Below are 12,567 nucleotides of genomic sequence, written 5' to 3'. Positions count from 1 at the left end.
CACATCACGGTAAAAAGCACCGGCATTCATGATGCCGATACTCTTAATCGCTTAATCCTAATATTACGGAACAGAAAGCCTGATACACCGTAATAATTAGTGTAAAACCACTTATTAAATAAATATGACTGTTCACTCAGGCTTTTACCGTAAAATCTACATGTAAAATCTAACATGTTTCAGAATGGAAAATCTGATATACCGTAATTTTTACAGTGATAATTACCGTAAAATCCTTGAATCATTCTAATTAAATAGAGCTGTAAAAGTTATGGCATAATCGTAATACGGTATAACTATCGTAAAATATTACACCATAATTTTTACAGTGATAATTACTATAAAATCACTTAATCATTCTAATTAAATATAGCTGTGAAAGTTATGGTATAATCGTAATACGGTATAATTATCGTAGAATATTATACCATAATTTTTACAGTGATAATTACTATAAAATCACTGAATCATTCTAACTAAATACAGCTGTGAAAGTTGTGGTATAATCGTAATACGGTATAATTATCATAGAATATTATACCATAATTTTTACAGTGATAATTACTATAAAATCACTGAATCATTCTAACTAAATACAGCTGTGAAAGTTATGGTATAATTGTAATACGGTATATTTATAGTAAAATATTACACCATAATTTTTACAGTGATAATTACTATAAAATCACTGAATCATTCTAATTAAATAAATATAGCTGTAAAAATTACGGTATAATATTTTACGACGAAAATGGATTTCACGGTTGATATGCACCTAAAGTGCAAATACTTTATGGCGTAATTTTTACTTTTTTTACAGTGTAGCTTGTTTTTCTGGTGGTATTAATTACAGGGCGTATAGCGCTTTTAAAAAAGTGCTTAAAGGTGCTTATTTTAGATTTTTGTTTTTTGAAAGCCCTTAAAGGTGCTTTTTTCATTGGGTGCTTTTCAAAAGTGCTTAATTTTCCCTTTTTCAAAATGAGATTTTCCGTTACTATGTTGATTTTCTCTTCGAATTATGCAGAAAGACACAGTTCTCATTGTTCTATTCTGTTCAGTTCTCACAAAGAACTGCATCTACTCCCGATTCTAGGAGGCCAGAGAACTTTTGTTCAATTTAAGTTCTTGATTTAATTTTTGTGTTTGATATTTTGCTTTTGTTTTTGTATTTTGTATATTTCATATCTTTCTGTATTTGTATTTTTCTTTTCTTTTGATCTCTGTACGGCGTTAGGATAATGTCTATTTCGCCTGCTGCATTGGAAATAAAAAAAACATTGTTCTATTCAATGTTTTCACAATTAATTCAACCCCAATCTATGTCACCGTATTGTCAGTCCGTAGCGTATGAAAGTGCCATTCGTTTTACATGATTCAAAATTTCATGATTTTTGACAATTGTCAAAAACAATGCCAAAAGTTTTTCTTTTTTTACATGACGGTTAAAGCAAGATAAAACCGTTAATTGTCAAAAAACTTTCCAACTCTTCCTAATTATAGTATTTTTTTAAAGTCCTTAAAAATATTTTTTGAGTGCTCGAAAACTGCTTATTTTTTCTTTTTTTTTTTAATAATTTGGCTACGCACCAACTAGTTTTGCTTATTAAAATGAACTCAGAATATTTTAAGCAAATCGAGTTAGTTTGAAAAAACAAAGGTCATGTATAGATCATACCTCGATAGCATGCCTGTCAACCTCTTCAAAAACATTCATGTCTGGTATCATCTCCTGTTTCTTGCAAGGGGGTGGCCTGGCAGCGTATTCTGGTGCCTCATCTGTTATGGGATCGTTGTCCGTCTGCACGCCGATCTCTCTCAGTGTTGTTTTCAAGGCATAATCCAGGATGGCATGCTTATTGAGACTATCCTCAACGTCTAGTAGCAGTTTGGTGATGCTGTCGTGGGCTGCGTCATTCGATGCTTTTTGTGAATAGTTCGAGCGAACCTCAAAGAGGGGCTCAGCTAATTCTTTTTCTAAATGTGCAAATGGAGATAAAAGTTCATTCATGTATAAAACTCCAGCTGCTGCACTGTCGGCTGTATTTGCTGCTTTCGCTGTAAAGTACAACAACAATGTATTTACACCATTACGATATTTGAAGAACTTAGTGGATGAACCAGGTAAGTGACATTTTCAGAGCAGGTATAATCGAGGTAAGAGGAAGGAAAAAAGAGGTACCCGAACAGTTTTGTTATAGATTTATTAGTAGAGGGAGCTAATAATCGTTTGTTCTATTTTATGTGTTGCCTCTTGATTAGAAATAAAAATCATGCAAGCGAAACTAATATGGATTACTTATGTTAAGAGTAAAGTGTAACCAAAAACAATTATGTTTTCATTAAACATATCCATAATTAATACGTTATTCTCCCTGATAAATAAATAGTCATTAAAATGTCACTTACCTCCTTCTTCCACTAAGCTCTTCCTTTATAAAAGTGGTTATTTTTCTTAAATATTTGCAAGGATATAGATAAATTAATATAGTTTATCTGTATAACATATTCGTTCAGTTTATAGTATTAGTTTAGGTTATATTAGTTCCTCTATATAACATATCAATAAACTAAGTGTTAATTTTCTTAAATATTTTTTTCTCGATGGAGATATTTTAAAATTATTTTCAAATACACTAGTTATTCACAACTTTTTTAATCATATCACATCAACTTTCAATCATATCACATCAACTTTTTTAATCATATTGCAAGTGATATCACATCAGGCAAAATCTCAAATTTCCGGTGCCTAATTTTCTAGCTTTCACTTCAATGCTTTACTTGTAAAATGTTTAAATGAAAAACTATTATTATGTAAGCTTTAGGAAAAGCCAAGACAAGAAGATTGATATTTTTCTCTTTTCGAAATGTAAGAGTTTTATCAGAGATTATGATCTACATTATTTTAAAGTTTGAGTGAGAGATAGAAATTGAGTGATTAAGAATTAAATGATTTTCACAAAATAAAATTTTTAAGTGTTAGATTAAAGTTGGATATAACAATTCAATGTCTTTTGCATAGCAAAATTAAGATTCAGATTGGTATTAGGTTTCGAGAATTGAATGGTGTTGCATAACTATTGAAGCTTTTGTATAACTATTGATAATTTGCGAGATAAATTGAAGCTGTTTTTTCGCATAGCGATATTGTATAAATGTTAGATTGAAGTAAAGTACACTGAAGGACAGTTTTATTTCTCTTGCATGAGATTTTTTTAACTGATCTCAGATACTTTCATATCCCTAATTTCTAATCTACAAAAAACATTTTCTCCTAGCTATGGTTTTTTAACGATAATTTTGTCTATTTTTATCAAATTGTACAAACTTAAAAACGTTATATGTATATGACAGTTGGTCACATAAAAGTTGTTGCGACAAATGTCTAGGGTAGTAACGGCTCATTATCAGGATTAAAACTGCATGCCCGGAAATGTCTTCATACGCCACTAGGGACACTGCCATATCATGGATTGTTTTTTCGTGCACTTCAAGCAGTTCTTAATAGCTAAGTGCTTTTAGTGGCGTATGACGATAATTCCAAGCATGGGAATTTAAGCAGTTTTAATCTTAGAGATGTGCCCTAACATCCCTAGAAGTTAGTCGAAGCATTTACTCAACCCCCTCTTATATATAACGTTTTTAAACTTGTATACTTTGACAAAAAAGAGATTAAAAATATTATTTTAAAAAATATAGCTTAATAAACAAAACTTATTTCAGATTTGAAATCTGCACACCCTAACTAGGCAAGATCAGGTATTTGTATAAAAGCCAACAAAAAATTTGTTCCCCAGTGTCATCAAGAACTGAATGGTTTTTACATAACAGATTTAAGCGTTGGATTGATGTTGGATCTCCAGAATTGAATAAGTTCGTCATAACAATATTTTCAAATATTGAATTGAGGTATCATGAACTGAATAATTTTTGCTCAAAGAAGTTCTAAAATTCTCTAGGAGAAAAAAAATTTTCGTAAAAAAAGAAAATAAAAGATATATGAGAGCTAAATTTGAAGCTACTCACCCTTACTCATTGGTTCTGTTTGAGATTCAATGGAAAACGTTTTCGATGGCATTTCATTACTATTATGTTCTTTCTCTTTTTTAGTAAAGGTATCACTAAAAATAGAATCTAAACTATCAGTTTCTTTTTCCCCTTTATCCTCACTCTCCAGAGATGACATCACCTCTGTTTGCGTAGACACTTCTGTCCTATTAATAGTCGTTTGGACTGAAGCATCTGCAACGTCCGTCACGTATTGCTGTGGTATGTGAAACTGTTTTGTGGTTGGTAACCTTAAAAACTGATCTGCTTTGGCTAGTATCCGATCCAGGCTATCGAATCCATCGTCTAAGAGCTCTACGGGTGTCTGAGTTTCGACGTCCCTTGTGTCCCAGCACATAATAGGAGTGAGTTCAAGGTCCGTTTGGACATCATTGTCTGACATCCTCGAACTGTCATCCGTTTGTGCTGAAGCATTGGCCGAGACTGGTGAAGGCTTCTTGTTGTGGGTCATCCAAGCCCCTGGTAGCACCATGTCTTTGTTGTGGGGGAATGTGTTGTGGATTGGTGTGACCGCTTGGAGTCTTCGGCTGGAACCACACCCCATAGAGCAAACTGTAAAATTTGAGAACAAGTTAATTATATAAAATATAACACAAAAAAACATAAAGTTGTGTACAAAAAAGAATTTTAGTTCATTTTAAGCATAGTTTAACAGAATCTGGTTTGAAAGTAGGAGTAAATTTTTGGAGTACGAAAATCTAACCTGGATAGGGTATAACTCTAAGACAGTCTTAACCCCATCCCTCCCTCGTGGGGGGCATCCGGGTATTAAATGAAACGGTCGTTGGAGTAAACCTCATATCAGACCCAGCGGTGCATGAACACTCGAAATGTATGGCCCCGAGTCACGCACGTCTGAGTCACTACGACGTCAACGGATAACGGATGCCTGAAGGGAGCAAAGCTCCGAGTCGACCACTGAGCGGCGGTGCCAAACCCAACTGTAGACGCTCAGCAAAGAGCGCTGCACAAGGAGAGCAGGAGCCACCCCACGATCCATCAAGGCATCCTCCGCCCGGAAGGAGCTAAAACTGATGCTTTACCCTTAATGATCAAAAACAGACCACAGTGTCAAACAATTGTAGGTAAAAACAATAGTAACAAAATTAAATTAAGATTGATCAAAGTTACAGAAAATACTCCATTTGAGTGTGTCATGGGAAGCCAAAACTGGCTCACAAAGTCATGGGGCAGAGACGAGTTCAGTAGCCGATCCTTTTCCTTAGCCTGTCTAGCTCTCTTTGGTACGCCGGACATGAATCTTTCGTGGCCGGATGATTCGTATTTACTCTAATACCGCACTTTCCGTTCGCAATGGTGCAATTAGCGCTTTTGCTTTTCTGTTTACACTCTTTCATTTGGTGTCTTGTATCACCACAGTTCACACAGGTTTCCTCTTTCTTACAGTCTTTGGCCATATGGCCAAATCCGTTGCACTTATAATATCGTAAGGTCCTAAGGTATTCCTTAGTTAGATGTATTCTCCATCCAAGTTTGATGGTTACCTTCCTAATCAATTTCTTAAAAGTTTTGGGGTCAAAACTGATTACCCAGTGGGTTCCCTTAATAACTCTAATTCCGAAATAACTCTAAGAATAATTGTTTTTCCCCCGTTCGGTAAAGCGTTATTCTTGACGCACTATTTGCAAGTGTATTAAATATATAAAATTATCACTCGTAAACATGTAGATCACTTCGTCATTAGAGAATACATAAATATCAAAACATGTAGACTGTCTTTCTGAAGGTGAAGGTATATCTCCAGTCAGAGGGAAAGAGATACTGTATTCGTAAGACGACACTATAAGGATTAAACTAAACAATCATTGAATAATTTACTGAGATTATTAAACATATTCAAATAAAGTACAGTATAGCTCCGATCATCCTCGAGTGGATTATCTACGCTGCGGATTATCGGTGAGTTCCGAGACAGGATCAAAATGTATTCTACAAAAATTATAAATCTGTCATTGAATTTAATTTTTAAATTGTAAAAGCACATTTTTATCAATGAACTTCTTCATTTATTACTTTACTTTATCATTTATTGTTACAGTGATTTAGACGCTAAACAAAAATACCTGTTGTAAGCTTAAAATATATACACTGTGAAAAATTCAGGATCAAATTACGGCATAAAGTACTAGCATTTTTGCTGCTTCCTCTGTAATAGCCATGTACAAAATTACTTTTTGGGTTTTTCAGGATTATTAGCGATTTTTGTTATCCGCGATCCAATTCCACGAATAATTGGAGCTCTATTGTTTACTGCGTTATCCATTTAGAACTGCATTATCTGCTGGAATCATGATCAGGTCTCGTCGCATTTAATCAGCTTACTTCCCTGTAAAAAGTTCGAGATAAAATTACGGCAGAAAGTACTAGCACTTATTTATTAAAGTGTTGATGGAGTACTTCACAACTCAGGAAAAACACAATTGATAATGCTTGAAGTTTTTAGAATGTCTTTTATGATTTTCGACTTATCTAAAAGGAATTTCGGTCAGATAGTTTTTTTCAATCGAGGGAAATTCCCTTGATTTAGTCACATTTTAATGAGGATTAAAACAATACGATCAAAAGTTTTAAAAAAATTTTATTTTGACATAGGAATACGTAATTAATTGTTAAAAAATTGATGATTTGTTTTCTTCAAAATTATTATTCAACACCCTGCATACTTTTGCACTATTATTACTAGACACATATAAATATTGAAGGATAATTTGCTAGAATTTACCTTAATAGCAAAAATTTGTACTTATCAGTCTTATTTCCTTATACTATATTTTTTGATACACAAGCTTATTTGTTATGAATTTTCCAAAGAGAAATCTTTCTTATAAAAACATATTTAAATCCCAATCCCGGTATTTTTTAACACTTCTGTCGTTTTAAAGGAAATGTTTATTCATGCGCTCAGTATATTTCCTAGTGAAAATTTTCTTTGTGTTTTGAAAAACCTCCAAAAGTCACAAACGTCATGTTTTCATTACCCAATGCTTGCTTCTCAGCAAATTAACCATACGATAGTCGCTCTTCTAATAAGGATAACGAACCATTACGAAACGAAAAAAAAAGGTTTAAGGAACTATTGATGTATTTGTGAGGACTATTTGTAAAAATGCTTCACGAACTCAAAAAATGATTTTATTTTATGTTCCTCATTTTGATATTTTTTTCACTTTTATTAGTGTTTATATTCTTCTCCTTATTCATTTTTTGAAATTAAAATTTAATGATAGAAGGTATCCAGAATAATTTATTGTTCTATTATTTACAACCGGAGTCTGCTTAATTGTTAACAATTATTGTTCTTTTTAAAAATGATTTGAAATTTTTAAAAAATCTTCATTTTATAAAAAATATATTTAATTCAATTTCCAAAATTTATTGTACTAAAGTATTTGATTTCATTAGAAATATTTAAAATTCATATAAAATATCGTAGGCAACTGATCTTTCTTTGATTTTGAAATAATATTTTGTTTATAATAATGCAAAATATTTTATTTGACTTAATCTTATGTTAAATGTTATTCAATACAAATTTAATAGTAATGCAACAATTAATTTTTGCATGTAACTATTTTTTGTTTCCTTCTTTGTAATGCAAATCATAAATTAAATAATCCTTAAAATCTATTATTACCCTAAGGAGATGAAACCCTTATTAGAGCTTACTGATTATTTAATCCTACTGATGATTTATATCTCGCGAATATTAATGTTAAGTAAAACATTTATTCGTAATTCAAAGACTTAGAAGTCATGCATCACTAATTTAATAAGAATACAAGAAAAAGAATTTCGTGTGCAAATGATTTTAATTCCAAACAGTGTAGTTCTTTTACTTCTTTAGAAAGCGAGCCGTAAATTACTTTTCAGAATCTATTATGTCTCTAAAAATAGTTTGAACCTTAATTGGAAGATTGATTGGATCATATTGATTCGTTCCAACTTAGAATTCAAAACGGAAACAAATATACAAACGGCTATATATACATGCAGAACAACTATTAAGAAGAAAATCACTAAAAATTTGTTTTAGTATTTCACGTTGTTTCTTTACATAAAGGATATCGTGAAGCATTATTTTTCTTTTTTGGTCTAAATCGTCTGACGCGTGAGGTAGTTGTATCTAAGATAATGATTTTTGTACTTTCACAGTTTTGGCAACGATTTTTGGTTGCTGTTGTCATATACTGGAAATGCGTCAAACAGGAGGTGTCGTTGAAATCGAAATGCTAACGTGATAAACGAAAATAAATAATGATATGTACCTCTGCCTCGAAATCTGAAATTCTATTTCTGAATAAATGCATTTATATCTCTTGTTCTACTAGCGAACGAGTTTAGTTGTCGTTTAAAGTAAATATCTAAATCGTTTGCACTTTGTTACAGAATATTTACTAAAATAAATTCAAAAAATTAGATGCCAACATTACATTCAAAATATCTTGGTTTTTGCTTTCCTAATTAATGTTTTTAAAATAATAATTCCCCAAAAATTTATAGGTTTCTTAATAGTAATAGGTTTTTTAATAGTAAACAGACACAATATTTTCAAACGATTACATAAAAGATTATAGAAAAGATCAAACGATTACACAAAAAGACGTTTTAGGAGTCGCTTTCAATGTTTGATGTTGAATAAAATTAAACTTATCAAGGTTAATTAAATAGTAAAATGTCTACAGCAATTGAATGAAAAATGTGTATAGTTCTTAATTACTACATTTATCATTTAAGATTATTTTATTGTCTTGAAAATTAGAATAAACAAAATTTTGCAGATTTACTAAGACCACAGGATGAAATTTAATGGCATTCCTATGTTACGCTATATCAACATATTTTTTAAAGTTTTCCATGTTCCTAGTTCCTTCTTTCAACCTTATTATAAACGTTTTGTTGTTGAAGTTTTGAAGAGTTGAAATTCTACAATTTAGTGTCTCAGTCATTGATCATTTACCGTTTCTTGTTACTTTTTCTTGAGTTTACTCCGTACTTTTGTCTGTCCTTGGGTTGGAACACTACGTCGAATTTCTGACAATTCCAATACCATTTGGACTAGAAAATTCCTGAAATTTGGGCACAAGTAATTTTAATCCCCATTCCTAAAAATCATGTAAAGTTTTCAATTAGTTCATTCAGAAGTTTTGATTTTAAAAAAGAGAAATTTTCACGTTATTTAAGCATTAACTATTGTTATAAATTAAACTATAAGCGATTCTGTTATGAGTTTTATGAACGTTATTTAATGATTAATTATTTTTTTACAAGCTCAGTGATCAACAAGGCTACGTCACCGAGTTAGTATTTCTAAAGTGACCTGGAACCGCGTGTCTTTTTACAGTTTACTTTCTCAAACGTGTTTTACAAAATTAAATAGTTTAAAATCAACTGTAATTGAAATAAAGAAAAATAAGTTTTGTGCTAAAAAGAAAAGGTAAAGTTCAATGAAGATAAGTTACTGATTGGTTTAGAGGAGACATAAAAAATACCATACTATTATTGAAGCCAATGATGCTTAAATGATTCTGCTTATAAGTACTGATGGTACTATAGTATTTGGTGCTATATTTAATAAGCATTAAAATTATACTAATATTGGCACTACTTCGGTTACTGTAGTGATGAGTTTTTTGGGCATCGAAAGGGATAAGTCCCGGAGAAAATTGCTTGTGGAACATTTTGATTAGCAAGAGTTAACCTCGAACAGCAGCATCATGTGCCAAATGATTATGATTACATTTAATCTTTAATTTGATGGGATGAACTTCTAAAAGAGGTTAAATATTTAGTAAGAAATAAAGTACAATATTTTTAAAGATTTATCGAAACATATTCTAAAAAAACAACAACTTCTTTATCGTTCTGCACGAAAAAGTAAGAAATAAAATATGGCTTGTGACGTATAAAAATCGAGATGTTGATTTTCTAGGCATTTTGTTCATTTCATATATAATTTATCTTATAATGTATCACAAAAAATTTTATGCAATTTTTAAAGAAAAATGAAAAATCTGCGGTTTTTGATCGACATTTCATTTGCTTTCTTCAAAAATTTCATAAGAAATTCTTGTAACACATTTTATGATTAATTTTAAATACCTGGAAAATTAACTAGGACTATTGCAACTCAACGCCATACACGCCATATTTTATTTTTTACTTTTTCGTTCAAAATCATAAAAAAAAATTTTTTTTAAATAATTTTTTTATAATTTGGTTTTGTCTATAATAAATTCTACTATAAACAGGAAATATACTATTGTAACAGAACTATACTACTTTAAAACTGAATTACCACCACGCCATCTTGTGGCGAAACTTTTGAGTTGAAACTGCTGCAACCGATTGGAGAACATCTCCAAAATAATCTCTCCGTTTAGTGTCATGTGAGTTTCGTTTTATTAATATGTTTTTTTAGTAATTTATAACTGTGTTTTGTGCTCTGCTATTAACTAAATAAATAAGTAATTTCCGAGCTAGCCGGTATTTTATTTTCTTATTGTTTTTTGGAAAATGGTTACGCTATCATTTATCAAATAGCATTTATGTAGTAATTGTACGATATGATAGTCATAATTATTTTTAAAGGATTAATGGGGCTTGACAAGAATATATATACCCGTTATAATTTAGTAAAAATATACTTTTTTTATTTCATTCTCGAGAAATAAGCTAAACTCAGTGGCGCGACAGCCCATAGAGGGCCAAGGCCTACTGTGCCCATCTCAGTTTTCTTGACCTTGGGCTCTGGGGTGCCGGAGCAGATATTTCGGTCAGGTGGTCAGCCGAACGCGGAACCCCCAGTGTTCAGTTCCCAAGCATGCTTGGTACTCATTTATCGACAGACTAAAGGGATGAAAGGCTGAGTCAACCTTGCCCGGCCCGAGGATCGAACCAGGGACCTGTGGCACGACAGCGCGAAGCACTACCGCGCAGCTACCGGGCGTCATTCTTGAGAAGGGTTCTTAGAATATGTATTAAGGGCTGTCATTATGGAATACTATGTCTAAATATATATTCAAAATCTTTAACTTAGTGTCATGGTGGCTACGGGGATAGAACGCTAGCCACCCGATTAGGTGACCCGGGTTCGAATCCCAGCGATGGCTGGTCGATAAGAATTCCGCAGCCAGCTCGCATCGACCACAGTGCTGATGCAAAAAATCCTAAGTGGTAGAACGATCATAGGTTAGAGTCTCCTCATCGTCGGGAAAACCGTGAAAGGTTTTCATGGTATTCCTCTCCATGTTACGCAAATGCGAGTTAGTTCCGTCAAAAAGTCCTCCAAGAGGGCAAAATTTCCTCCAAAATTTGATCCATACGTTCACTGTCTTGTGGAGTGGGTTCAAAATTTAAGGGCTTCGAACAGTTGAACAGTGGTGGTTGTGAACTCAAAAAACTGGATTGGCTGTTCAATAACGGTGATAAAATAAAAACAGAAAAAAAACTCAAGTTCTCTATTTATCCAATACATCTAACTGGACTTCAAACTGAAAAGTTTAAAAGGAGCGAAGTCCATTTATCTTAATTTATACCGAAGTAATTTCTCTTTCAGAATTCCGTGGAATTCATCAAGCTAATGCTCATGCTAAAATTTAGCCTACAATTCCACTTACTTTTCTTACAATTACTCAAAGACCAGAAATTATCACGATGATTCACCCCTAAGGTATTAAAAGGTGGGGTCACTTATGCTTTCGGTTGCAGTTATTGTTGAAAACTTAATCAAGGTATGGGATCCATTAAGGCTGATCTGAGTGAAATTTTCGTCTAGTACTTTTATCTGCTTTCATAATCATAGAGAGTGATTTTTTATTTTATTTTGAAAAGTAGTTCGGCTGCAAGCCAAATTTCCACTGATACACTTGCTTATAGTTTACAAGTTTTGTAGGGCATTTAGTTTGATTGAATAAGGAAAGAAATTTCTCTTGATTTGATTTCAACAACCATTTAAAAATTATAAATGGTTGCAATATATGAATATTTCTCAATTATATCAGAGACGGAGAAACAAATTCTAGTGAAATTAATATAAAGCATGATTATGACGTTGCTTGTAAAAAAAATCGTAATTCTGGTTAATAAAGCCAAAATTTACGGTATTTAAACCGTTCATTTGGTAGTTTTTTCTGTTTGTATGGTAACGATTTACTGGAAATTTTGCTTTTCAAAATTATAGTTATTATTACCAAATATTTAGTTAAAAATGCGAAATTGCAAAATAAATTCAACCGAATAAATGGTTTTTAAGTCAAGCTCTGAGATATCAGGATAAAATTGCCTAATTTTGCTACATTTACCATATTTGATCACATGCTATAACACTATATTTTATGATTAATTTCCCCATTATCAAAGCGCTTCAGTAAAAATCACCAGCTATTTAGTGTTCCTTCTTGGGCCAGAAATACTGTAAACTTTACCTGATTATGGTAGTTTTGACCATTCTTTTTTTTTCTCGGGGATAGACAACTTTAT

At 32.0% G+C, this 12,567-nt stretch overlaps 1 protein-coding gene across 1 annotated transcript in view; it reads right to left on the bottom strand.

Annotated features, from left to right (window-relative positions):
* LOC107453715 (kyphoscoliosis peptidase) overlaps nt 1-12,567 on the bottom strand; it is an 80,305-nt gene that overhangs the window by 40,791 nt on the left and 26,947 nt on the right. Inside the window, exons 2-3 of the mRNA XM_043041874.3 lie at nt 4,027-4,620; nt 1,676-2,055 (exon numbers count right to left, since the gene is read on the bottom strand). Coding sequence (XP_042897808.2) covers nt 1,676-2,055; nt 4,027-4,612 — 966 coding nt within the window. The 5' untranslated portion in view covers nt 4,613-4,620. The remainder of the gene's footprint in view (nt 1-1,675; nt 2,056-4,026; nt 4,621-12,567) is intronic.

Source organism: Parasteatoda tepidariorum, chromosome 4 (assembly GCF_982258835.1).
Source record: "Parasteatoda tepidariorum strain Cologne lab strain chromosome 4, Ptep-v5.0, whole genome shotgun sequence".
NCBI lineage: Eukaryota > Metazoa > Arthropoda > Arachnida > Araneae > Theridiidae > Parasteatoda > Parasteatoda tepidariorum.
Note: the sequence above shows the minus strand (reverse complement) of the source record. Positions and strands in the feature narration are given on the sequence as shown.